Here is a 26408-nt window from a genome sequence, read left to right on the forward strand (position 1 = left end):
CCAACTGCAGCAGAACTACAGACCAACTGCAGCAGAACTACAGACCAACTGCAGCAGAACTACAGACCAACTGCAGCAGAACTACAGACCAACTACAGCAGAACTACAGACCAACTGCAGCAGAACTACAGACCAACTACAGACCAACTACAGCAGAACTACAGACCAACTACAGCAGAACTACAGACCAACTGCAGCAGAGCTACAGACCAACTGCAGCAGAACTACAGACCAGCTACAGCAGAACTACAGACCAACTGCAGCAGAACTACAGACCAACTACAGCAGAACTAAGACCAACTGCAGCAGAACTACAGACCAACTACAGCAGAACTACAGACCAACTACAGCAGAACTACAGACCAACTACAGCAGAACTACAGACCAACTGCAGCAGAACTACAGACCAACTACAGCAGAACTACAGACCAACTACAGCAGAACTACAGACCAACTACAGCAGAACTACAGACCAACTGCAGCAGAACTACAGACCAACTGCAGCAGAACTACAGACCAACTACAGCAGAACTACAGACCAACTGCAGCAGAACTACAGACCAACTGCAGCAGAACTACAGACCAACTACAGCAGAACTACAGACCAACTGCAGCAGAACTACAGACCAACTACAGCAGAACTACAGACCAACTGCAGCAGAGCTACAGACCAACTGCAGCAGAACTACAGACCAGCTACAGCAGAACTACAGACCAACTGCAGCAGAACTACAGACCAACTACAGCAGAACTACAGACCAACTGCAGCAGAACTACAGACCAACTACAGCAGAACTACAGACCAACTACAGCAGAACTACAGACCAACTACAGCAGAACTACAGACCAACTGCAGCAGAACTACAGACCAACTACAGCAGAACTACAGACCAACTACAGCAGAACTACAGACCAACTACAGCAGAACTACAGACCAACTGCAGCAGAACTACAGACCAACTGCAGCAGAACTACAGACCAACTACAGCAGAACTACAGACCAACTGCAGCAGAACTACAGACCAACTGCAGCAGAACTACAGACCAACTACAGCAGAACTACAGACCAACTGCAGCAGAACTACAGACCAACTACAGCAGAACTACAGACCACTACAGCAGAACTACAGACCAACTGCAGCAGAAACTACAGACCAACGCAGCAAACTACAGACCAACTACAGCAGAACTACAGACCAACTACAGCAGAACTACAGACCAACTGCAGCAGAACTACAGACCAACTGCAGCAGAACTACAGACCAACTACAGCAGAACTACAGACCAACTGCAGCAGAGCTACAGACCAACTGCAGCAGAACTACAGACCAACTACAGACCAGAACTACAGACCAACTGCAGCAGAACTACAGACCAACTGCAGCAGAACTACAGACCAACTGCAGCAGAACTACAGACCAACTGCAGCAGAGCTACAGACCAACTGCAGCAGAGCTACAGACCAACTGCAGCAGAACTACAGACCAACTACAGCAGAACTACAGACCAACTGCAGCAGAGCTACAGACCAACTGCAGCAGAACTACAGACCAACTACAGACCAGAACTACAGACCAACTGCAGCAGAACTACAGACCAACTGCAGCAGAACTACAGACCAACTGCAGCAGAACTACAGACCAACTGCAGCAGAACTACAGACCAACGAAGGAACGGTACTAAAGTAGAACTACAGGACGGTACTAAAGTAGAACTACAGGACGGTACTAAAGTAGAACTACAGGACGGTTCTAAAGTAGAACTACAGGACGGTACTAAAGTAGAACTACAGGACGGTTCTAAAGTAGAACTACAAGACGGTACTAAAGTAGAACTACAGGACGGTACTAAAGTAGAACTACAGGACGGTACTAAAGTAGAACTACAGGACGGTTCTAAAGTAGAACTACAAGACGGTACTAAAGTAGAACTACAGGACGGTACTAAAATAGAACTACATGACGGTACTAAAGTAGAACTACAGAACGGTACTAAAGTAGAACTACAGGACGGTTCTAAAGTAGAACTACAGAACGGTACTAAAGTAGAACTACAGGACGGTACTAAAGTAGAACTACAGGACGGTACTAAAGTAGAACTACAGGACGGTTCTAAAGTAGAACTACAGGACGGTACTAAAGTAGAACTACAGGACGGTTCTAAAGTAGAACTACAAGACGGTACTAAAGTAGAACTACAGGACGGTACTAAAGTAGAACTACAGGACGGTTCTAAAGTAGAACTACAAGACGGTACTAAAGTAGAACTACAGGACGGTACTAAAATAGAACTACATGACGGTACTAAAGTAGAACTACAGAACGGTACTAAAGTAGAACTACAGGACGGTTCTAAAGTAGAACTACAGAACGGTACTAAAGTAGAACTACAGGACGGTACTAAAGTAGAACTACAGGACGGTACTAAAGTAGAACTACAGGACGGTTCTAAAGTAGAACTATAGGATGGTACTAAAGTAGAACTACAGGACGGTACTAAAGTAGAACTACAGGACGGTTCTAAAGTAGAACTATAGGACGGTACTAAAGTAGAACTACAGGACGGTACTAAAGTAGAACTACAGGACGGTACTAAAGTAGAACTACAGGACGGTACTAAAGTAGAACTACAGGACGGTACTAAAGTAGAACTACAGAACGGTACTAAAGTAGAACTACAGGACGGTACTAAAGTAGAACTACAGGACGGTACTAAAGTAGAACTACAGGACGGTACTAAAGTAGAACAACTACAGGACGGTTCTAAAGTAGAACTATAGAACAGTACATATGCACACGGCATACTAACTAATGCCTAGTTTACCATGCAGAATGACTGGTACGTCCTCCGAGTTGTTTCTTGCAAGACTTGATGTTAAAATAGAAAATAAAATCAGAATTATCCTAAAGGTTCACATATATTTGTATAAACAGTGCTGGCAAACAATATATCTTATGATGACAGAAATCTAAATTGCCCAACGAATACAAAAGTTCAAACATGAATAGTTGAAATTGGCGAAGAAATTGTCCGAGACTAGCGTGTAAAAGCACGTACATTTTTACACCTTTTTAAAGGCATTTTTACGCATTTATGAATGGAGCTAGTCCGTCTGGTTTACCCTTCAGGACTTAAGCTAAGCTAACTTTGCCCATTCATAAATAGCCAAGCCATGAGAAGCCTCTTGGTTTCCATTAAGTCTTCATCATTTCTAGGCAAGGCAAGTTTAGAATAAAGTGCATTATTATTATCATCATGAATGAGAGGATACGATCTCGGTGTTGATGATGACCTCCAGGCCGTTGGGGTGGAAGTCTCCGCTGATGTTCATGTTGAACTTGTCAAACTTGTGAATGGCTCGTGAGTTTCGGACGTCCCAAAGCACGCCGTCGTTCAGCACCAGGTCGTCGCTGGGGTTAAAGGTTGCGCAGTTCCTCTTGTAGTTGTTGGCCAGCGAAGGGTCGTTCAGCGTCAGGGTCTTCACGCCCGTCTGGATGTCGTAGATCTGAATCAGAAAGAAATATTAACAATATCCACTTTTCTACATAAACATGTGTCCCCTCTGTGTTCAGAGACTCTGAAAGTGTCAGGAACAAAGACCCCTGTAATATACTGTTGATAAAGGAGTATTATAGGGGAGAAAAACATCCAAAAAAATAATCCAAATGTTCCTTGATGACACATTTTAAAAAGGCCATTGTGTGTGTATTTGATACAGATGTTGTATAATGTAATAATGAAAACAAGGGACCAGAATATAGAAGTTAATAAGGAGGTCTGTCTTAGTGATTTCTGATTCGCCCCAATGCCACGCGCTACAAAACTAACGAGAGACAGAGTAAAAGACACAATGAAATGTTGAAAAATGGTGTTTAAGATGTAAAATAATATATCCAAATAACATTTTGTGGGACCTACGTGAGCGACCTGGTCCTTGGTGCCGATGACTCGGTCCTGAGAGTGTTTACTGAACTCCACGTAGTGATCGTCCACAAACGAGTTCCTGCAAACAGTGAGAAACAGTGAGTGAGTGAGTGAGTGAGTGAGTGTGTGTGTGTGTGTGAGTGTCACTGTTTTTACTTGAGGGTGAAGACACTGTCTATACTCCAGAGAGCAGATAACGGGACGCTCCAGGAGGCAGAAGTGAGCAGCAGCTTCCCATCCTGAGAAACACAAACATACACGTTACTGTCAATATGTTGGGAAATCCTGAATGTCCTCTTGCAATATGAGAGTAACATGATAACAAAAGCCGCTTTCACGCCGCGCACTTTGCCGTACTTATTTCCGGCACTTATTGCCACGGTACTTATAACCGCAGGGCATTCAGTACCAATCGCGTTCACACCGGAGTACTTTACCCTGAGGGAAGATTACGCAAATGAGCCGCTGACGTCACCTCGTCTTCTTCTGCTTCGGGTTTACTGGCAGGCCGCAAACAACTTCACGGCGTATACTGCCACCCGAAGTCCCCGGCCGGAAGTCCCCGGAGTTGGGGACTGGCTTCAGTAGAAGCTGCTGGGACTCCCAGCAGCTTCTACTGAAGACTTCCGAGTAAATCGCCAGAACGCCGACACCTCCTCATCTCCACCGCTCCCATGTTTCTTTTGTGTTGCCATAAGTTAGTCTCTCTCCGTTGGTGCGCGGGGCTAATGCTAATGCTAATGCTAATAATGCTACTGCCAGCAAATACAATATGGCCGCTTCAAAAAACTTTTCAGAGTTTCACGGGCGAGGTTTGCAATTCGCCCAGCCAAGGTACTGGTACTTGGTACTTTTTTCTCCCCAGGTTGGTACCACCTCTCTAGCAGGGACTAAAAATGGGGGTAAAAGTTCTAAGTAGTCTTTGCGGTGTGAACGCAACATAAGCGGTACTAACGGAACTAAACGGGGAAAGTAGCTGTGTTCATGACAGGATGTGTGATTACCTAGAAGAGCATCAGGACTGTTTTAGGCATATGATAACTATGTGATTAACATGATGATTCAGCCTCTATGGAGAGAGACATATGTTTACAAAACCTAAAAAAAACAGAAAGAAAGAAGAAGAAAACACCAGAAACGTAGGACAAAAACGTATATTAAAAATAAGAATATTAGTTATATTTGCTTCAAGAATAACCAGGACATCCCTTAAATCCTTTGCTGGGTTTTCTAAAACTAAAGATACTATTTTAATACTAGACTTTGTGTTGTGTGTCAGTGACGCACCCTGGAGGGCTCCAGGTGTGTGATGGCGGAGGTGTGGCATGTGTAGTTGGCCTCCTCCTCCCCGGAGAACACGTTGTAGAACTTGAGGTGTCCGGAGCAGGTTCCCAGCATCAGGAAGCGCTCCCGGGCGGAGAAGGCGCAGCAGGTGAAGCCGCTCTCGTCTCCGTCGCCCTCGTGGAACACCGACATCGGGCGAAACCTGAACACAGAGCGAGAAAACGGCTTTTTAAAACCTGTATTATTATTTAGTTTGTTCAGCACCTGGTGGATCGGGACTCCCACCTGGATCTTTTGACATTTCCTTTGCATATAGATATGCACATTATCTATTCTAACATTTGGACTCTCTACGTTGTAAATGTATTATCTTTATTTTATAAAACACCACATCCATTGCCATCTCTCCTCCGTTAGTCGAGGGGTTTCTTTGTGAAGAGTCAAAATCAGTCAAAGTCAACTTTATTGTCAATCTTTCAGTTTGTGTGTACAGACAGAGAGATCGAAATACCATTTCCCACAATCCAGAGGAATACAAAATACAAATATATAAAATATATATACACCTCTCTGAAGAACCAGCACCTTATCGTGGTGGAGAGGTTTGCGTGCTCCGATGAACCTGGGGACTGTGTTGTCTGGAACCTTGTGTTCCTGGTAGGGTCTCCCATGGCAAATTGGTCTCAGGCAAGGGGCCAGACTAAGAGTGGTTCAACGACCCCATGAAAAACACCATCAAAAGTGAGGACACCCGGCCCGGAGGTAGCCCGAGTCCTCCTTCTGGAGCCAGGCCCAGATGGAAGACGGCGAGCGTCTGGTGGCCGGTCACAGCCCGAAAAGGCAACGTGGGAAACCTCTCCGCTTCGCCGTCCCACCACAAAAAAAGTGCAAATATGTCCCTCGCTGTTTTTTTCATGTTTGTGTCTTCTAAACAGTTGTCATTATAACCAATGGGTTGTTTGGACTCCCTGAGTGTGCTTCCTACCTGCTGAAGATGAGGTGCCGGTCCAGCCCCCCTCGGTCCACCCCCCCGTGCCTCGGGTACAGGCCCCGCCCACCCAGCCGGGCGCTGAAGTTGGGCTCGGCCATGCGGCGCTGCGTGGGCTCGGGGCAGCGGTGGGGGGTGAAGAGGGAGAAGGGGGGGCAGGTGGTGACGGGGTTAATGCAGCGCGCATGCTGCTCCCTCAGGAACTCTGTGATGATGCTGTCCAGGGAGGGGGGGGGGGGGGGGGGCGAGGGGGGGCTGCATCTTCATGGCCGGAGTCTGAAACACAGAGAAGAAGAGAGGATATATTCTTTAGTCAAAGTCAACTTTAGAACTTATAGACAGAGAGATCGAAATACCGTTTCCCACAATCCCGAATACAAAAACAAATATATATAACATGAATACATATAGGACATAAAACAAATAGATTTGCTTCTTCATGGCTGGAGTCTGAAACCAGAGTAGAAGAGAGGATGTTCTGAGCAATGTTGCCGCTTATGTGCGACCGCTTTAACAGATTTAAAGGTCTCCTATCATGCAAAATGCACTTTTATTGATGTCTTCTCAACATCACCATGTGTCCCCGGTGTGTCCCCGGTGTGTCAGGAGACTCTCAAAGTGTCAGGAAATAAAACCCTCTCTCTTTTCCTCTGTACCCACATCTCTAAAAACGGGGGAACAACGGAGCTGATATGACGTAATATCTGAAATGTGGGCGGGCTCTATTATTATTAAATATTAAACTGGAACTTTAGTGAGCGTTGGTGTCATTAAAAAATAAATAAATAAAAAGACACACCTACATTGAATTAATAAACTAAATCAGGGGTCAATAAGTGTGCAAAAATATTTACATTGTATTTTCGGATCCTGAACGAGACCGCCGCCAGAGCGCGTCTCCCCGTTACCTGCAGAAGGAAGTCATGCACGCAACGCAGCCCCACTCTCTTTAACTCCAGGCGACTTTCTGCCGCTTTCCTCCGTGGTGCTGAGCGTTTCAACACGGAGGAAAGCACTTCACAAATTGCAGTACCCATAAGGAGCTGTACAAATGCTGTACAAGTGTCTTTAGTTGAAAGCCCAGTGGCGATCTGCTCATCTCTCATCGAAAAGAATATGCTACAAAAGGGGCGGCCTTCTGTGTGTTCTGGAGAATCACAGAACGGACGGTCGTCCTTATTATTATGCCGTTTAAAACCAATTATTGAAATTTGAAATGTGTTTAAACGGCATCATGTAAGTTACGCTGACAGGTGAAAGAGGTCCACACACTGCTTCCCCGCAGCGAGGCTCCCCCCCACCGTTGACAATTCACGATCGTCGGTACACTGATCACAATTTTTTTTTTTTTTAAATGGCACTACATGTCGAAAAGGTTGTCGACCCCTGAACTAAATAAATAAAAAGACACAGCCTGAAACAAAGTGCACAAAATAAAAACATGTAAAATAAACAAAATGGCCTCCCTGACCTGTATGAAGGCACCGTGGTCCGACTTCTGCTTCAGCGCCCTCAGTCTCCTCCCAGAGTTACAGATCGCAGGCGGGCGTTCTCGAGAAAACAGAATCCGACCCGCCGGAAGAGACGCTGGCGAGGGGGAGGAGAGGACGAGGGAGCGAATGGGAGTGGAGGAGGAGGAGGCAACAGCCAATGAGGACGCAGGAGACGAGCCAACATGGCCGCCGCCGATACGACCTGCTGAGCAAGGCAAGTTTATTAATACAGCACCTTTCAACACAAGGCAATTCAAAGTGCTTTACAAACATGAAAGACATTAAGAAACACATTATAAAATTGAGGAAGAGGAGGAGGAGGAGGAAGAGGAGGAGGAGACAAACAAACATGGATGTTAAGATCGACAAATAATAATAATATCTGTCTCTCGGTCTCTCGGTTTCTGCCATTTTCTTTGGGGGGGTTTATCCTGCGAGGGTCTAAGAAAATGTAACGTAAATAGAATATGACTATGTACAAGAACAGAATGTGAAATGAAATGAAATACGGTTTATTGGGGAGGGGGCGGACACAAACAAACATGGATGTTAAGAACGACAAATCATAAAAGTTGACCTTGTCTGTCCGAGCGGTGACTCCTGCAGATCAGAGGAGGGGAGGAGGGGAGGTTGGCCTCCCTGACAAGGGTGTTAGCGGTGTCATGTAGCCCTTTGGCCACCAGGTGGTTCCTGATCAACACCAACAGCTCCTTCTGGGAGAAGGTGATCCGTGATTGGGCGACCACGTTGGCCCTCTGCAGGCGAGCCAATGAGACGTCGCTCCCCATGAGGAGAGGTTTCCCCGACACGCGCTCCGTTAGCTCCGCTGCGTAGCGGCAGAAACGCACATGCTCGCTGCGTTTGTCCTGAAGCAGAGGCTCCTTCATCAGCTGGGAGGAGGAGGAGGAAGAGGAAGAGGAAGAGGAGGAGGAGGAGGGTTATCTATCTTTTGCAGCAATTATCCAATTAAGGTTTAGCGTTTCTCCTCCATGCTCAGGTGTGTAATCCCGTCCCTGAAGGTGTGTTGTTGTTGTTGTTGTTGTTGTTGTTATTCACCTGCTGGATGTGGCTGCTGGTGAACAGCGGCAGCTTGCTGATGATCTGTCTGATGGCGGCGCTGCGGGACAATCCAACCAGAGCTTTACAGGCCAGAGCTCGGATCAGATCTGCATCTGTGATGGGCATCTTCACAGAGAGAACCGAGAGGAGCACCTGAGAGAGAGAGAAGGATAGATTTGTCTTTTTTTTATTCAGCTTCTCACATGTAAACAGTCATAGGCAATACAATATTCTATATAAGCCTTCTGTAGTTTACAGTGAAATCACAAATCAAAGTTACATGTTTGTGCAGAGGCGCGGGAAGGTATTTTGAGTGGGGGTGCTGAGGTGCTGGACTCCAGTGAACACTATTACGGGCACTATAGAGCACGCACAAAAGCACTCCCCACACGCAAACACACAGTACACCCGCGACTGTTACAACGAAGGCTCGATAATCAGCTCATGGCATATAGGCAGGGGTAAAGTGCTATTTTTTACGAGTGGGGAGCGGATCTCACCTCTTCTAGGGCTCCTCTAGAGCATGCTCCCCCGCGAAGATTTTTTTTAAATATTGAAGTTGAAAGCATCAATCTGGTGCACTTTGAGAGCAACATTGAGAGATCTATGGATACATCTCTCAACACCCAGATGAAACAGAACTGTAAACAGATGTTGTTTTTATTTATGGATATTTTACAAATCACTCCCCTTTCAAACTGTATTCTTGTTTTACTGCCATATAGTATTTCATAACTGTTTTTCCTTTATTCTCTTATTTGTTTTATAACGATAATGATCATATGAAGGTGTGCCGCGGAAATAATCTTTTGAATAATTTGTGACCAAACTGTTTGAGGCCCATTGAGATAAGGGTTAGGGTTACACAGATTATGCACAGCGGGAGCAGCAATAACCGTCAAATAATAATTCAGACAGGGGAGCTCAGCACCCCCTGCCCGCCGCTAGGGGGTGCTGCAGCATTTGAGCTCCATGCTGTTTCAGAGATAATCCTTGATGTGGTCTGGAACATGATGGCGTTTAATCACGGCAGCATTTAGTCTCGTAGAATTCTGAGCAGGCATTAGCTCCGCCCCCTCATTTTTATTAAATTTTTTTAAAGCCGAGGACCCAGAATCAGCACTTTAGTAACAGGGCTGAAATAGAGGGGGATGAGGGATGTCTAAAATGAGCGATGTCTAAAATGCATGATCTGTTTGGTATTTTGAGCAAAACACTTCATATATATTACATTACATGTCACTTGTTAGACGCTTTTATCCAAAGCGACTTACATACTCAATACTGTGGGCAATCCCCACAGGAGCAATTTGGGGTGAAGTGTCTCAGGGACACAACGACATGCTGACTGCAGTGGGGTTTGAACCTCCCCTGATCCGAAACACCAACGCCCTACCTACTGCGCCACACGCCTCCTAGACATAGACATGTTTTTATATATTTTTACGGTGCTTCCCCTAAGTTTACTGCTTTGGGGGAATGCTGCCTGGGGGTGGCATTGGGATATTTTTTTTTTTAAATCCTCTGGAGCAGAGAGAGGAGCTGTGGATTATTGTTATTGATTAATGCATCAGTGTTTCTTAGGGTCAAAAACACTAAACTCAACTTAAAATGAAAGCGTTTAGTTTTTTTTAATAAAAGAGCACATGTTCAATGTGAAAAGTGACCGTAGATATAGATTATTTGCAATTTGGTGCTATATATATATATCTTTTTTTTTTTTTAAATGCATTGAATTTCAGCGGGGGCGCGGGGCTCCGTTGGCGGGGCGCAGCACCCCTCCAAGACAATGGTAGGGGAAACACTGTATATATCTGAGACCCATAATATATGCCTAAAAATAGCATGATAGGAGATCTTTAAAGAAGACTGAAGTTCCTTTAGTGTTTTTTACCTTGATGCCGTTGTTGTTCTGCACCAGCTGCCACATGAGGTGCAGAACATAAGGGGGGGCCGGGGGAAAGCCCCCCCCAGGACTCAGGCTCTGATCCGGGGCACACACACAGTTTATTATCACCTGTGGGGAGATGGAAGCTAAGTTTAGGGAAAACATGGGCAATTTATACCTTAAAAACTGCATTAGATACCTGATACACTGCATTAAATACCTTATAAACTGCATTAAATACCTGATACACTGCATTAGATACCTGATACACTGCATTAAATACCTTATAAACTGCATTAGATACCTGATACACTGCATTAGATACCTGATACACTGCATTAGATACCTGATACACTGCATTAGATACCTTATAAACTGCATTAAATACCTGATACACTGCATTAGATACCTTATAAACTGCATTAGATACCTGATACACTGCATTAGATACCTGATACACTGCATTAGATACCTGATACACTGCATTAGATACCTTATAAACTGCATTAAATACCTGATACACTGCATTAGATACCTTATAAACTGCATTAGATACCTGATACACTGCATTAGATACCTGATACACTGCATTAGATACCTGATACACTGCATTAGATACCTTATAAACTGCATTAAATACCTGATACACTGCATTAGATACCTTATAAACTGCATTAGATACCTTATAAACTGCATTAAATACCTGATACACTGCATTAGATACCTGATACACTGCATTAAATACCTTATAAACTGCATTAGATACCTGATACACTGCATTAGATACCTGATACACTGCATTAAATACCTTATAAACTGCATTAAATACCTTATAAACTGCATTAGATACCTGATACACTGCATTAAATACCATATAAACTGCATTAGATACCTGATACACTGCATTAAATACCTCATAAACTGCATTAGATACCTGATACACTGCATTAAATACCTTATAAACTGCATTAGATACCTGATACACTGCATTAGATACCTGATACACTGCATTAAATACCTTATAAACTGCATTAGATACCTGATACACTGCATTAGATACCTGATACACTGCATTAAATACCTTATAAACTGCATTAAATACCTTATAAACTGCATTAGATACCTGATACACTGCATTAAATACCATATAAACTGCATTAGATACCTGATACACTGCATTAAATACCTCATAAACTGCATTAGATACCTGATACACTGCATTAAATACCTTATAAACTGCATTAGATACCTGATACACTGCATTAGATACCTGATACACTGCATTAAATACCTTATAAACTGCATTAGATACCTGATACACTGCATTAGATACCTGATACACTGCATTAAATACCTTATAAACTGCATTAAATACCTTATAAACTGCATTAGATACCTGATACACTGCATTAAATACCATATAAACTGCATTAGATACCTTATAAACTGCATTAAATACCTTATAAACTGCATTAGATACCTGATACACTGCATTAGATACCTGATACACTGCATTAAATACCTTATAAACTGCATTAGATACCTGATACACTGCATTAGATACCTGATACACTGCATTAAATACCTTATAAACTGCATTAAATACCTTATAAACTGCATTAGATACCTGATACACTGCATTAAATACCTCAAACTGCATTAGATACCTGATACACTGCATTAAATACCGTATAAACTGCATTAGATACCTGATACACTGCATTAAATACCTTTTAAACTGCATTAGATACCTGATACACTGCATTAAATACCTCATAAACTGCATTAGATACCTGATACACTGCATTAAATACCTTTTAAACTGCATTAGATACCTTATAAACTGCATTAGATACCTGATACACTGCATTAAATACCTCATAAACTGCATTAGATACCTGATACACTGCATTAAATACCTCATAAACTGCATTAGATACCTGATACACTGCATTAAAAATACCTCATAAACTGCATTAGATACCTGATACACTGCATTAAATACCTTATAAACTGCATTAGATACCTGATACACTGCATTAAATACCTTATATATACTTTATTTGCCCTATAAAACACATAAGATACCTGCACTGCCCACCCTGTAAATGTCCCCGTTGTGGGACACATACATACATTTAATGGCAATCCATCCCATAGTTAACATGCATCAGTGCAGCAGATTAAAGGAGCGTCTCACCTGCAGAGCAGACTTCTGGATCTCTGCATCGTGGACGAACACCTCTCCCTCCGCCACGCCCAGAATGATGCTCATTCCTGCAGAACATCGTTCATTAGAATAAGAAGCAGAGGTGGGAAGTAGTGTACAAATACTTTGTTACTGTACTTAAGTAAATTTTTCTGGTATCAGTACTTTACTCCACTACTTACGACTTTTTACATGTTGGACACAAATACCTGTACTTTCTACTTCTTACATTTTGAACACAAATACCTGTACTTTCTACTTCTTACATGTTGAACCCAAATACCTGTACTTTCTACTTCTTACATGTTGAACCCAAATACCTGTACTTTCTACTTCTTACATTTTGAACACAAATACCTGTACTTTCTACTTCTTACATGTTGGACACAAATACCTGTACTTTCTACTTCTTACATGTTGAACTCAAATACCTGTACTTTCTACTTCTTACATTTTGAACACAAATACCTGTACTTTCTACTTCTTACATGTTGAACTCAAATACCTGTACTTTCTACTTCTTACATGTTGAACACAAATACCTGTACTTTCTACTTCTTACATGTTGAACCCAAATACCTGTACTTTCTACTTCTTACATGTTGAACCCAAATACCTGTACTTTCTACTTCTTACATTTTGAACACAAATACCTGTACTTTCTACTTCTTACATGTTGGACACAAATACCTGTACTTTCTACTTCTTACATGTTGAACCCAAATACCTGTACTTTCTACTTCTTACATTTTGAACACAAATACCTGTACTTTCTACTTCTTACATGTTGAACAAAAATACCTGTACTTTCTACTTCTTACATGTTGAACCCAAATACCTGTACTTTCTACTTCTCACATGTTGAACTCAAATACCTGTACTTTCTACTTCTTACATGTTGAACACAAATACCTGTACTTTCTACTTCTCACATGTTGAACACAAATACCTGTACTTTCTAATTCTCACATGTTGAACTCAAATACCTGTACTTTCTACTTCTTACATGTTGAACCCAAATACCTGTACTTTCTACTTCTTACATGTTGAACAAAAATACCTGTACTTTCTACTTCTTACATGTTGAACACAAATACCTGTACTTTCTACTTCTCACATGTTGAACTCAAATACCTGTACTTTCTACTTCTCACATGTTGAACTCAAATACCTGTACTTTCTACTTCTTACATGTTGAACACAAATACCTGTACTTTTCTACTTCTCACATGTTGAACTCAAATACCTGTACTTTCTACTTCTTACATGTTGAACACAAATACCTGTACTTTCTACTTCTCACATGTTGAACACAAATACCTGTACTTTCAACTTCTCACATGTTGAACACAAATACCTGTACTTTCTACTTCTCACATGTTGAACACAAATACCTGTACTTTCTACTTCTTACATGTTGAACCCAAATACCTGTACTTTCAACTTCTCACATGTTGAACTCAAATACCTGTACTTTCTACTTCTTACATGTTGAACTGAAATACCTGTACTTTCTACTTCTTACATGTTGAACACAAATACCTGTACTTTCTACTTCTTACATGTTGAACCCAAATACCTGTACTTTCTACTTCTCACATGTTGAACTCAAATACCTGTACTTTCTACTTCTTACATTTTGAACACAAATACCTGTACTTTCTACTTCTTACATGTTGAACACAAATACCTGTACTTTCTACTTCTTACATGTTGAACACAAATACCTGTACTTTCTACTTCTCACATGTTGAACTCAAATACCTGTACTTTCTACTTCTTACATGTTGAACACAAATACCTGTACTTTCTACTTCTTACATGTTGAACCCAAATACCTGTACTTTCAACTTCTCACATGTTGAACTCAAATACCTGTACTTTCTACTTCTTACATGTTGAACTCAAATACCTGTACTTTCTACTTCTCACATGTTGAACTCAAATACCTGTACTTTCTACTTCTTACATTTGAACACAAATACCTGTACTTTCTACTTCTTACATGTTGAACCCAAATACCTGTACTTTCTACTTCTTACATGTTGACACAAATACCTGTACTTTCTACTTCTTACATGTTGAACTCAAATACCTGTACTTTCTACTTCTTACATGTTGAACTCAAATACCTGTACTTTCTACTTCTTACATGTTGAACTCAAATACCTGTACTTTCTACTTCTTACATGTTGAACCCAAATACCTGTACTTTCTACTTCTTACATGTTGAACTCAAATACCTGTACTTTCTACTTCTCACATGTTGAACTCAAATACCTTTACTTTCTACTTCTCACATGTTGAACTCAAATACCTGTACTTTCTACTTCTCACATGTTGAACTCAAATACCTGTACTTTCTACTTCTTACATGTTGAACTCAAATACCTGTACTTTCTACTTCTTACATGTTGAACTCAAATACCTGTACTTTCTACTTCTCACATGTTGAACACAAATACCTGTACTTTCTACTTCTTACATGTTGAACTCAAATACCTGTACTTTCTACTTCTTACATGTTGAACCCAAATACCTGTACTTTCTACTTCTCACATGTTGAACTCAAATACCTGTACTTTCTACTTCTCACATGTTGAACACAAATACCTGTACTTTCTACTTCTTACATGTTGAACCCAAATACCTGTACTTTCTACTTCTCTCATGTTGAACACAAATACCTGTACTTTCTACTTCTTACATGTTGAACCCAAATACCTGTACTTTCTACTTCTTACATGTTGAACTCAAATACCTGTACTTTCTACTTCTTACATGTTGAACACAAATACCTGTACTTTCTACTTCTCACATGTTGAACTCAAATACCTGTACTTTCTACTTCTCACATGTTGAACTCAAATACCTGTACTTTCTACTTCTCACATGTTGAACTCAAATACCTGTACTTTCTACTTCTCACATGTTGAACTCAAATACCTGTACTTTCTACTTCTTACATTTTGAACCCAAATACCTGTACTTTCTACTTCTTACATGTTGAACTCAAATACCTGTACTTTCTACTTCTTACATGTTGAACTCAAATACCTGTACTTTCTACTTCTTACATGTTGAACCCAAATACCTGTACTTTCTACTTCTCACATGTTGAACTCAAATACCTGTACCTTCTACTTCTCACATGTTGAACACAAATACCTGTACTTTCTACTTCTCACATGTTGAACTCAAATACCTGTACTTTCTACTTCTTACATGTTGAACCCAAATACCTGTACTTTCTACTTCTTACATGTTGAACCCAAATACCTGTACTTTCTACTTCTTACATGTTGAACTCAAATACCTGTACTTTCTACTTCTTACATGTTGAACTCAAATACCTGTACTTTCTACTTCTTACATGTTGAACTCAAATACCTGTACTTTCTACTTCTTACATGTTGAACTCAAATACCTGTACTTTCTACTTCTTACATGTTGAACCCAAATACCTGTACTTTCTACTTCTTACATGTTGAACTCAAATACCTGTACTTTCTACTTCTTACATGTTGAACTCAAATACCTGTACTTTCTACTTCTTACATGTTGAACTCAAATACCTGTACTTTCTACTTCTCACATGTTGAACTCAAATACCTGTACTTTCTACTTCTTACATGTTGAACACAAATACCTGTACTTTCTACTTCTTACATGTTGAACTCAAATACCTGTACTTTCTTACTTCTTACATGTTGAACTCAAATACCTGTACTTTCTACTTCTCACATGTTGAACTCAAATACCTGTACTTTCTACTTCTCACATGTTGAACACAAATACCTGTACTTTCTACTTCTTACATGTTGGACACAAATACCTGTACTTTCTACTTCTTACATGTTGAACCCAAATACCTGTACTTTCAACTTCTCACATGTTGAACTCAAATACCTGTACTTTCTACTTCTTACATGTTGAACTCAAATACCTGTACTTTCTACTTCTCACATGTTGAACTCAAATACCTGTACTTTCTACTTCTTACATGTTGAACACAAATACCTGTACTTTCTACTTCTTACATGTTGAACCCAAATACCTGTACTTTCTACTTCTTACATGTTGAACACAAATACCTGTACTTTCTACTTCTTACATGTTGAACTCAAATACCTGTACTTTCTACTTCTTACATGTTGATACTTCTTACATGTTGAACTCAAATACCTGTACTTTCTACTTCTTACATGTTGAACTCAAATACCTGTACTTTCTACTTCTTACATGTTGAAACCCAAATACCTGTACTTCTACTTCTTACATGTTGAACACAAATACCTGTACTTTCTACTTCTCACATGTTGAACTCAATACCTGTACTTTCTACTTCTCACATGTTGAACTCAATACCTGTACTTTCTACTTCTCACATGTTGAACTCAAATACCTGTACTTTCTACTTCTCACATGTTGAACTCAAATACCTGTACTTTCTACTTCTTACATGTTGAACTCAAATACCTGTACTTTCTACTTCTTACATGTTGAACTCAAATACCTGTACTTTCTACTTCTTACATGTTGAACTCAAATACCTGTACTTTCTACTTCTTACATGTTGAACCCAAATACCTGTACTTTCTACTTCTCACATGTTGAACTCAAATACCTGTACTTTCTACTTCTCACATGTTGAACACAAATACCTGTACTTTCTACTTCTTACATGTTGAACCCAATAACCTGTACTTTCTACTTCTCTCATGTTGAACACAAATACCTGTACTTTCTACTTCTTACATGTTGAACCCAAATACCTGTACTTTCTACTTCTTACATGTTGAACTCAAATACCTGTACTTTCTACTTCTTACATGTTGAACACAAATACCTGTACTTTCTACTCTCACATGTTGAACTCAAATACCTGTACTTTCTACTTCTCACATGTTGAACTCAAATACCTGTACTTTCTACTTCTCACATGTTGAACTCAAATACCTGTACTTTCTACTTCTCACATGTTGAACTCAAATACCTGTACTTTCTACTTCTTACATGTTGAACTCAATACCTGTACTTTCTACTTCTCACATGTTGAACTCAAATACCTGTACTTTCTACTTCTTACATTTTGAACCCAAATAACTGTACTTTCTACTTCTTACATGTTGAACTCAAATACCTGTACTTTCTACTTCTTACATGTTGAACTCAAATACCTGTACTTTCTACTTCTTACATGTTGAACCCAAATACCTGTAACTTTCTACTTCTCACATGTTGAACTCAAATACCTGTACCTTCTACTTCTCACATGTTGAACACAAATACCTGTACTTTCTACTTCTCACATGTTTGAACTCAAATACCTGTACTTTCTACTTCTTACATGTTGAACCCAAATACCTGTACTTTCTACTTCTTACATGTTGAACCCAAATACCTGTACTTTCTACTTCTTACATGTTGAACTCAAATACCTGTACTTTCTACTTCTTACATGTTGAACTCAAATACCTGTACTTTCTACTTCTTACATGTTGAACTCAAATACCTGTACTTTCTACTTCTTACATGTTGAACTCAAATACCTGTACTTTCTACTTCTTACATGTTGAACCCAAATACCTGTACTTTCTACTTCTTACATGTTGAACTCAAATACCTGTAACTTTCTACTTCTTACATGTTGAACTCAAATACCTGTACTTTCTACTTCTTACATGTTGAACTCAAATACCTGTACTTTTCTACTTCTCACATGTTGAACTCAAATACCTGTACTTTCTACTTCTTACATGTTGAACACAAATACCTGTACTTTCTACTTCTTACATGTTGAACTCAAATACCTGTACTTTCTACTTCTTACATGTTGAACTCAAATACCTGTACTTTCTACTTCTCACATGTTGAACTCAAATACCTGTACTTTCTACTTCTCACATGTTGAACTCAAATACCTTACTTTCTACTTCTCACATGTTTGAACTCAAATACCTGTACTTTCTACTTCTTACATGTTGAACTCAAATACCTGTACTTTCTACTTCTTACATGTTGAAACTCAAATACCTGTACTTTCCTACTTCTCACAAGTTGAACACAAATACCTGTACTACTTCTACTTCTTACATGTTGAACTCAAATACCTGTACTTTCTACTTCTTACATGTTGAAACCCAAATACCTGTACTTTCTACTTCTCACATGTTGAACTCAAATACCTGTACTTTCTACTCTCACATGTTGAAACTCAAATACCTGTACTTTCTACTTCTCACATGTTGAACTCAAATACCTGTACTTTCTACTTCTCACATGTTGAACTCAAATACCTGTACTTTCTACTTCTTACATGTTGAACTCAAATACCTGTACTTTCTACTTCTTACATGTTGAACTCAAATACCTGTACTTTCTACTTCTCACATGTTGAACACAAATACCTGTACTTTCTACTTCGTACATGTTGAACTCAAATACCTGTACTTTCTACTTCTTACATGTTGAACCCAAATACCTGTACTTTCTACTTCTCACATGTTGAACTCAAATACCTGTACTTTCTACTTCTCACATGTTGAACACAAATACCTGTACTTTCTACTTCTTACATGTTGAACCCAAATACCTGTACTTTCTACTTCTCACATGTTGAACTCAAATACCTGTACTTTCTACTTCTTACATGTTGAACTCAAATACCTGTACTTTCTACTTCTCACATGTGTGAACTCAAATACCTGTACTTTCTACTTCTTACATGTTGAACTCAAATACCTGTACTTTCTACTTCTTACATGTTGAACTGAAATACCTGTACTTTCTACTTCTCACATGTTGAACTCACATACCGTACTTTCTACTTCTTACATTTTGAACCAAATACCTGTACTTTCTACTTCTTACATGTTGAACTCAAATACCTGTACTTTCTACTTCTTACATGTTGAACCCAAATACCTGTACTTTCTACTTCTCACATGTTGAACTCAAATACCTGTACTTTCTACTTCTCACATGTTGAACACAAATACCTGTACTTTCTACTTCTCACATGTTGAACACAAATACCTGTACTTTCTACTTCTCACATGTTGAACTCAAATACCTGTACTTTCTACTTCTTACATGTTGAACCCAAATACCTGTACTTTCTACTTCTTACTGTTGAACCCAAATACCTGTACTTTCTACTTCTTACATGTTGAACTCAAATACCTGTACTTTCTACTTCTACATGTTGAACTCAAAACCTGTACTTTCTTACTGTCTTACATGTTGAAACTCAAAATACCTGTACTTCTACTTCTTACAGTTGAAACTCAAATACCTGTACTTTCTACTTCTTACATGTTGAACTCAAATACCTGTACTTTCTACTTCTTACATGTTGAAACCCAAATACCTGTACTTTCTACTTCTTACATGTTGAACTCAAATACCTGTACTTTCTACTTCTTACATGTTGAACTCAAATACCTGTACTTTCTACTTCTTACATGTTGACTCAATACCTGTACTTTCTACTTCTCACATGTTGACTCAAAATACCTGTACTTTCTACTTCTTACATGTTGAACACAAATACCTGTACTTTCTACTTCTTACATGTTGAACTCAAATACCTGTACTTTCTACTTCTTACATGTTTGAACTCAAATACCTGTAGCTTTCTACTTCTCACATGTTGAACTCAAATACCTGTACTTTCTACTTCTCACATGTTGAACTCAATACCTGTACTTTCTACTTCTCACATGTTGAACTCAAATACCTGTACTTTCTACTTCTTACATGTTGAACTCAAATACCTGTACTTTCTACTTCTTACATGTTGAACTCAAATACCTGTACTTTCTACTTCTCACATGTTGAACTCAAATACCTGTACTTTCTACTTCTTACATGTTGAACTCAAATACCTGTACTTTCTACTTCTTACATGTTGAACCCAAATACCTGTACTTTCTACTTCTTACATGTTGAACTCAAATACCTGTACTTTCTACTTCTTACATGTTGACTCAAATACCTGTACTTTCTACTTCTTACATGTTGAACTCAAATACCTGTACTTTCTACTTCTTACATGTTGAACTGAAATACCTGTACTTTCTACTTCTCACATGTTGAACTCAAATACCTGTACTTTCTACTTCTTACATTTTGAACCCAAATACCTGTACTTTCTACTTCTTACATGTTGAACTCAAATACCTGTACTTTCTACTTCTTACATGTTGAACTCAAATACCTGTACTTTCTACTTCTCACATGTTGAACTCAAATACCTGTACTTTCTACTTCTCACATGTTGAACTCAAATACCTGTACTTTCTACTTCTTACATGTTGAACTCAAATACCTGTACTTTCTACTTCTTACATGTTGAACTCAAAAACCTGTACTTTCTACTTCTTACATGTTGAACTCAAATACCTGTACTTTCTACTTCTCACATGTTGAACTCAAATACCTGTACTTTCTACTTCTCACATGTTGAAACTCAAATACCTGTACTTTCTACTTCTCACATGTTGAACTCAAATACCTGTACTTTCTACTTCTCACATGTTGAACTCAAATACCTGTACTTTCTACTTCTTACATGTTGAAACACAAATACCTGTACTTTCTACTTCTTACATGTTGAACTCAAATACCTGTACTTTCTACTTCTCACATGTTGAACTCAAATACCTGTACTTTCTTCTACTTCTCACATGTTGAACTCAAATACCTGTACTTTCTACTTCTTACATGTTGAACTCAAATACCTGTACTTTCTACTTCTTACATGTTGAACTCAAATACCTGTACTTTCTACTTCTTACATGTTGAACTCAAATACCTGTACTTTCTACTTCTCACATGTTGAACTCAAATACCTGTACTTTCTACTTCTCACATGTTGAATTCAAATACCTGTACTTTCTACTTCTTACATGTTGAACTCAAATACCTGTACTTTCTACTTCTTACATGTTGAACTCAAATACCTGTACTTTCTACTTCTCACATATTGAACACAAATACCTGTACTTTCTACTTCTTACATGTTGAACTCAAATACCTGTACTTTCTACTTCTTACATGTTGAACCCAATACCTGTACTTTCTACTTCTCACATGTTGAACTCAAATACCTGTACTTTCTACTTCTTACATGTTGAACTCAAATACCTGTACTTTCTACTTCTCACATGTTGAACACAAATACCTGTACTTTCTACTTCTTACATGTTGAACTCAAATACCTGTACTTTCTACTTCTTACATGTTGAACTCAAATACCTGTACTTTCTACTTCTCACATGTTGAACACAAATACCTGTACTTTCTACTTCTCACATGTTGAACTCAAATACCTGTACTTTCTACTTCTTACATGTTGAACCCAAATACCTGTACTTTCTACTTCTTACATGTTGAACCCAAATACCTGTACTTTCTACTTCTTACCATGTTGAACTCAAATACCTGTACTTTCTACTTCTTACATGTTGAACTCAAATACCTGTACTTTCTACTTCTTACATGTTGAACACAAATACCTGTACTTTCTACTTCTTACATGTTGAACTCAAATACCTGTACTTTCTACTTCTTTACATGTTGAACCCAAATACCTGTACTTTCTACTTCTTACATGTTGAACTCAAATACCTGTACCTTTCTACTTCTTACATGTTGAACTCAAATACCTGTACTTTCTACTTCTTACATGTTGAACTCAAATACCTGTACTTTCTACTTCTCACATGTTGAACTCAAATACCTGTACTTTCTACTTCTTACATGTTGAACACAAATACCTGTACTTTCTACTTCTCACATTCGAACTCAAATACCTGTACTTTCTACTCTTCTTACATGTTGAACCCAAATACCTGTACTTTCTACTTCTCACATGATTTGAAACTCAAATACCTGTACTTTCTACTTCTTACATGTTGAACTCAAATACCTGTACTTTCTACTTCTCACATGTTGAACTCAAATACCTGTACTTTCTACTTCTTACATGTTGAACACAAATACCTGTACTTTCTACTTCTTACATGTTGAACTCAAATACCTGTACTTTCTACTTCTTACATGTTGAACACAAATACCTGTACTTTCTACTTCTCATCATGTTGAACTCAATACCTGTACTTTCTACTTCTTACATGTTGAACTAAAATACCTGTACTTTCTACTTCTTAAACATGTTGAACACAAATACCTGTACTTTCTACTTCTTACATGTTGAACTCAAATACCTGTACTTTCTACTTCTTACATGTTGAACACAAATACCTGTACTTTCTAACTTCTCCTCATGTTGAACTCAAATACCTGTACTTTCTACTTCTTACATGTTGAACTAAAATACCTGTACTTTCTACTTCTTACATGTTGAACAACAAATACCTGTACTTTCTACTTCTCCTCATTTTCCAAACAGCTGGTTCCGTTAGTCTGAATGTGTGTTTGATGGCGTGATCATTATTCTTTAGAGTCATTGCGTGCCTATTGATTTGAACACGATCCGTGTATCCATCATTTCCTGGTCTTCTCTAAAGAAGAGGGACCAATGGAAACGTGTCATGTTGCCGTTGTTCAGCATGGAAACATTCATTAGCTAACAATGACATTATTGTTCTATTGATATAAAGGGAGGTCAGGTACTCTTTAAAAGCAGCTGCTAGTTATGGGTACTTTTTACTGAAGTACATTTCAAAGCCCTCTTTACTTTGACTTGAGTAAAGAAGTGTAGTCAGTACTTCTACCAGAGTATTTTTAAACACGAGTATAGGGCTGCTCAATTAATCGTATTTGAATCGCAATTACGATTTTGGCTTGCAACGATTATGAAAACAACATAATCGAAATAAAACAATTATTTATTTTATTTTAAATGTTTTAATTTCTTTATTTAAATGTTTTTTTTTATTGGTTTTTCAGTTGAATTTTACTTGAAGTTCAGGGTAATCAACTGTTAAAAACATAGTGTTCATTTTTTTTCAATAAATTGATGTTTTCAAAGTAAATGGATAATCGTTTTTAATAATCGTGATATCAATTATTGACCCAAATAATCGAGATTATGAGTTTTGCCATAATCGAGCAGCCCTACACGAGTATCTGTACTTCTACTTGAGTAAAGGATGCGAGTACTTTTCCCCTCTCTGATAATAATAATGATAACATAAAGTAGATCCACAGTGAAACGTCACTGACCCACAGTGGAGACAGGGGAGCGGGTCTCGTCCAGGACCTCCACGGTCTCAGCGAGCACCAGCTGGACTTTAGGAACCACCACCAGGAGGGCCAGGATATCCAGAGCGTAACGTACCGTGTCACTCCTGCACACACAAGTTATATTATCATTATCTCACACACAGGTTCTATTTCGTCCCTACTGACCAGGGGCGGTTGCTTTAGCACTGGATACTGTCCCATCGCGCGCATGCGCATCTCGAGTACCAATAACAACAAAGTCACCTGTGACCCACACGTGACACCGGTGTCGTCAGAGGATCTGTTCCTTTTCATCTTCCTTCGCTGCGCGAGAGTACCGTGGCTACATTTTTGTAGCCTACAGCGTGCGTTCGGTTGGAACATTTGTCAAGGATTCTCTGCAAAGCTGGCTGCGTGCAGCTTCGAGACTCATCCAGTCGGAGCCGCGGGCTTACCCGTCCTCCAGGAGCTGTGGCCGGCTGCGCAGAGACTTCGTTCGGACTGGTGTCGGCTTGGTTGGTGATGGCAGTGTTTCCGCTCCCTCTCCCAGCCTAGTTGTCCTAATTACTATCCGTTTGCTTTTTGGGCTTGAACTTTTTTGGTGACGGTGGCGTTTCTGCTCCCTCTCCCAGGAGTTGCCCGTGCTGTGCTTTTGTACTTGTTCTGACCGCGGCGTTGTGCCAAGCTACCATTAGCATTTTGAGTTCTCTGGCTTTAGCTGTGTTTCTGTTTAGCTGGTTAGCAGTAGCGGAGTTTCCCATGCTGTTTTTTCTTTAGAAGCCAGTTTCTGGTCTTAGCTTTGTTAAAGCTTCTTTATTTTACCCAGCTAGGTGAAGGCAGTGTTCTCACCCCCGCTCCTGGTAGACGCTAAACTGCCTTGTTTATTCGAGTAGCAGCACCGCTCTACCCTTTTCGTTAAGCAGGTAGCTGTGAAGGCAGTGTTCTCGCCCCCGCTCCTGGTAATGCTGAACTGCCTTGTTTATTAATCCAGCTAGGTGAAGGCAGTGCTCTCGCTCCCGCTCCCTCTGCCGGTAACGTGGGTGTAATTACATCCCTTTTCTGTTTGGCGAGTAGCGGCGCGGCTCTACTCTTTTCCGTTAAGCAGGTAGCTGGTGAAGGCTGTGTTCCGCACCCGGCTACGCTGCATCTGGCTACCTACAGAATGGCTCATTCATGTAGCGCCTGTATGGCTTCTCTTGAGCCCGAGGACGGCCATGACCGCTGCCCCTCTTGCCTCGGCCTCGAGCATCTAAGGGAGGCTCTCACGGTAGCCCTGCATGAACTGTAGCTGCATGCCCCGGGCACTCAGAGTGGCTAGAATCACTGAGGTGGAACGTCTGGCGGCAGCCAACGGACACCTCTCTTGGTCACATCCTCCTCCAGATCAGTTCGGCCGTCCCCGGCGACTTGAGGGAGCGATGGCCATGGGTGCACCCCCCAATAGGAGGACTAGAAACAGGCTGTCCTCTAAAGTGGATCAGCTACTACCGACATGGACATGGAAGTCGCTCCTCTTGGCCCTTCAGCCAGGGCCCGGTATAGGGCTGCTAGTGTGCCGCCTCCTCCCCTCCTTCGGTTGCCGCACCTCTGTATGAGGATGCCTTGTCGCTAGCGGCTTCGGCTAACCTCTTCAATGAAGAGACGGAGGACGAGGTCCCGCTCGAGGGTTCCCTGCAGGGCGTGGAGGCGACTCCATGGCGGCCATTATTCGTACGGCCCTGGCGCACCTGCAGATTCCGGTTCCGCAGGCCGACTTGTTCAGGCTAGTGCCTTCTTCAGGCGTAGCCCAGCCCCTGTCCCCCTCACCGTTCCTCCTTCAGAGGAGTACCTGAGGGAGCTCCAGGCATGCTGGAGGACACCAGGGCCCTCGCCACGCTGGCTCCGATGCCCGGACCTTGGCTGCCATGCAGGACCCGGCGAGGGTGGGGCATGCCACCCATTGAGCCTGCCATCGCCTCCCTGATTCTGGCTCCTGACGAGGCTCTAAGGCCTGGGTCAGGTGCCCTCGCCTCAGTGCAGGGTCACAGATGGGCTGCTCTGTAGGGCCTACGACGCAGCAGCGGCACGGGAACTCCCTCTCCCATCTAATGCTGGCCGTCTCCACCTCGCTGCAGCAGGCTCCGGCCGAGCCTTCTTTGCTGGGCCTCAGTGATCACTGCAGGCCTTTGCCCTAATGACTAGGGAATTGGGACGAGTTATGTCCTTTCTGGTACAGACTCGTCGCCAGGTTTGGCTGGCCCAGTCACCACTACGGAGACATGTAGGAGAGTCCTCCGTAGCGTGCCAGTCGAGCCAGGGGAGCTGTTTGGGCAGGCATGTGCTCGTTCGTTCGGACAACATGTTCGCCGTTGCCCAAATCAACCCCAGGGG

The 26408-nt window shown here is 40.7% G+C and overlaps 1 protein-coding gene across 1 annotated transcript; it reads right to left on the reverse strand.

The window, feature by feature from the left end:
* Window positions 1–3093: 3093 nt before the first annotated feature.
* LOC117557412 (DDB1- and CUL4-associated factor 1-like) lies at window positions 3094–25990 on the reverse strand. Its single transcript, XM_034233247.1, is given in 14 exon segments — window positions 3094–3505; window positions 3919–4003; window positions 4081–4163; window positions 5212–5410; window positions 6194–6451; window positions 6618–6646; window positions 7668–7891; window positions 8250–8315; window positions 8318–8579; window positions 8746–8901; window positions 10643–10765; window positions 12837–12913; window positions 24039–24163; window positions 25845–25990. Coding segments are annotated over 14 exon segments (2085 nt in total). The 3' UTR covers window positions 3094–3253.
* Between the last annotated feature and the right edge of the window lie 418 nt (window positions 25991–26408).

The sequence above is a fragment of the Gymnodraco acuticeps genome, unplaced genomic scaffold, assembly GCF_902827175.1.
Source record: "Gymnodraco acuticeps unplaced genomic scaffold, fGymAcu1.1, whole genome shotgun sequence".
Classification (NCBI taxonomy): domain Eukaryota; kingdom Metazoa; phylum Chordata; class Actinopteri; order Perciformes; family Bathydraconidae; genus Gymnodraco; species Gymnodraco acuticeps.